Genomic DNA, 1,975 nt, shown 5'->3' on the forward strand with positions numbered 1-1,975 from the left:
ATAATGATAATCGACTGAATATACTGTATGAATATGAATGAATAAATGAGTACAAATCCAGTTACAAAGCAAAACAATCGTGCACATACGCTAAAGATTATGATGTTGTGAAAAACTTGTGATGAAATCCGGAGCTTAAGGCAGAGTCCTGCACGGGTCTGATTTTCAAATCCCGCTCCCGCCCCGCACCCGCGACGTGCAATACCGAACCCGCCCCGCTACCCGCACATATTACCAATTAGTTCCGCAACCCGACCCGACCCGTCGGCACAGGATCCGCAACCCGACCCGAACCCGCATATATATGAGCAGTGAAAACGTGCAATTATTAACACACGCATATTTGTCTCAAAAAGCGTGGGATGTTGGTTATTCTCTCCATCTAGGATGACACCAAAAGCCTCCCAGATGTTGGATTTCGCTCTTGAGGAAGAGTTATTGAAAATGCTGTATTCTCCGCTAGAGAGCTTCACCTCAGCCACTCAGAATGTGGCGCGCTCAGCAGCAGATAGATGCGCTGCAGAGGTTATGATTATGCTCGGTCCCGTGGAGGAGAGGTCTGAGGATTTAAACATTAAACTAAATTATTATTATTTAAATATATTTATTATGCAACACCCGCGACCCGACCCGCATCATCTTTGTTTTACCCAGAACCGAACCCGGAAAAAAGTGTTAGAAAAAATACAACCCGCAAATCACCTTTTTTGCGGGTCACCCGTCGGGTACCCGACCCGATGCAGGACTCTGGCTTAAGGTGAATCATAAAGGATATGTTTTTCAAGTTTCTATGGTTAGTAACACTGAGCATAACCAAGTAAGAAAACTGAAGTTTGGGGAATACAGAATCGAGGTAATTCATTTCACACATCTGTGCTTGTGTACACTCCTAACCTTGATGACGATCAACAAGTAGCACAGGCAGATGACCAGCAGGGGGCAGAAGAAGCCCACGGTGCAGGTGTAAACTATAAAAGACGTCTTCCAAACCTCAGCCGGTTCAGGCCATACGATGCTGCAGTTACCGTCGTCCTTCAGCACGTCTGCAAACACCACCACGGGCAGCACCACAACAAACGACCCAGCCCACACCGTGGCACTGACGGCCTTCGCTACACGGGGGCGGCGCCACCAATAAGACCGGATTGGGTGCACTACGGCCAGGTAGCGATCCACTGACATCACCGTTAGGCAGAAGATGCTGGTGAACTGGTTGATGGCGTCCACTGTCATGACCACGCGGCACACTAGCGAACCGAAGGGCCAAGAGAGAAGAGCGTTCTGCACTGCCAGGAAGGGCAAACCTAGCATGAAGAGTTCGTCCGCGATCGCCAAGTTCAGGATGTAGATGTTGGTGACTGACTCGTTCTTGGTGTAGTTGACGACAACGTGGATGACGAGAGTGTTGCCCACGAGGCCAACAACACACACCATACCGTAGATGAGAGGGATGAAGATTCCCGCCAAGCCAGGGAAGGAACTAGGCTCCGGTTTGGTGTCATTCTGGCAACTGCTGTTAAAGAGGAAAGAGCCGTCGCTCGGGGTGAAGCCGAGGAAAGGTTCAGAAGGAGTGGAGAGGAGCAGGAAATGAGAGTTGGTGATCCAGGTAGCTGTGGAGGCTTCCTGAGGCAGCTGGGAGGCCTGGATGAGCTCCATGGAGGCTTTCATCAGGTGACTGATCAGATCCCATCAGTGACGGGTCAACAGCTCTACAAGGAAAACAAAGTTAATAATCATCAATTGGTGTAAGCAATAAATGTGTACGGATGAAGAAAGGGTGAAGAGCTTAGCTTTGACCTAATTTCTAATTGCTGTTGACCATTGCTTGATCTGAAAGATTGACGTAAGGTTACAGCTTTAATATCTTGCTAAACAACGTGCAGAAAGAAACCTGTTATATAATAAGTGAGATAGCAAATTGCAAAGAATCCAACATTAGCAAACACATGAATAGAGCATATTGTTTCTACAAAAT

The 1,975-nt window shown here is 47.6% G+C and overlaps 1 protein-coding gene across 1 annotated transcript; it reads right to left on the reverse strand.

Annotated features, from left to right (window-relative positions):
* Positions 1-885: 885 nt before the first annotated feature.
* LOC104962452 (somatostatin receptor type 5-like) lies at positions 886-1,699 on the reverse strand (the record flags this gene model as incomplete). Its single annotated transcript, XM_010790887.1, has 1 exon — positions 886-1,699. A coding segment is annotated over exon 1 (783 nt), but the record flags the coding sequence as incomplete, so codon positions are not given.
* Between the last annotated feature and the right edge of the window lie 276 nt (positions 1,700-1,975).

This window comes from Notothenia coriiceps, unplaced genomic scaffold (assembly GCF_000735185.1).
Source record: "Notothenia coriiceps isolate Sejong01 unplaced genomic scaffold, NC01 NC01_scaffold00034822, whole genome shotgun sequence".
In the NCBI taxonomy this organism is placed as follows: domain Eukaryota; kingdom Metazoa; phylum Chordata; class Actinopteri; order Perciformes; family Nototheniidae; genus Notothenia; species Notothenia coriiceps.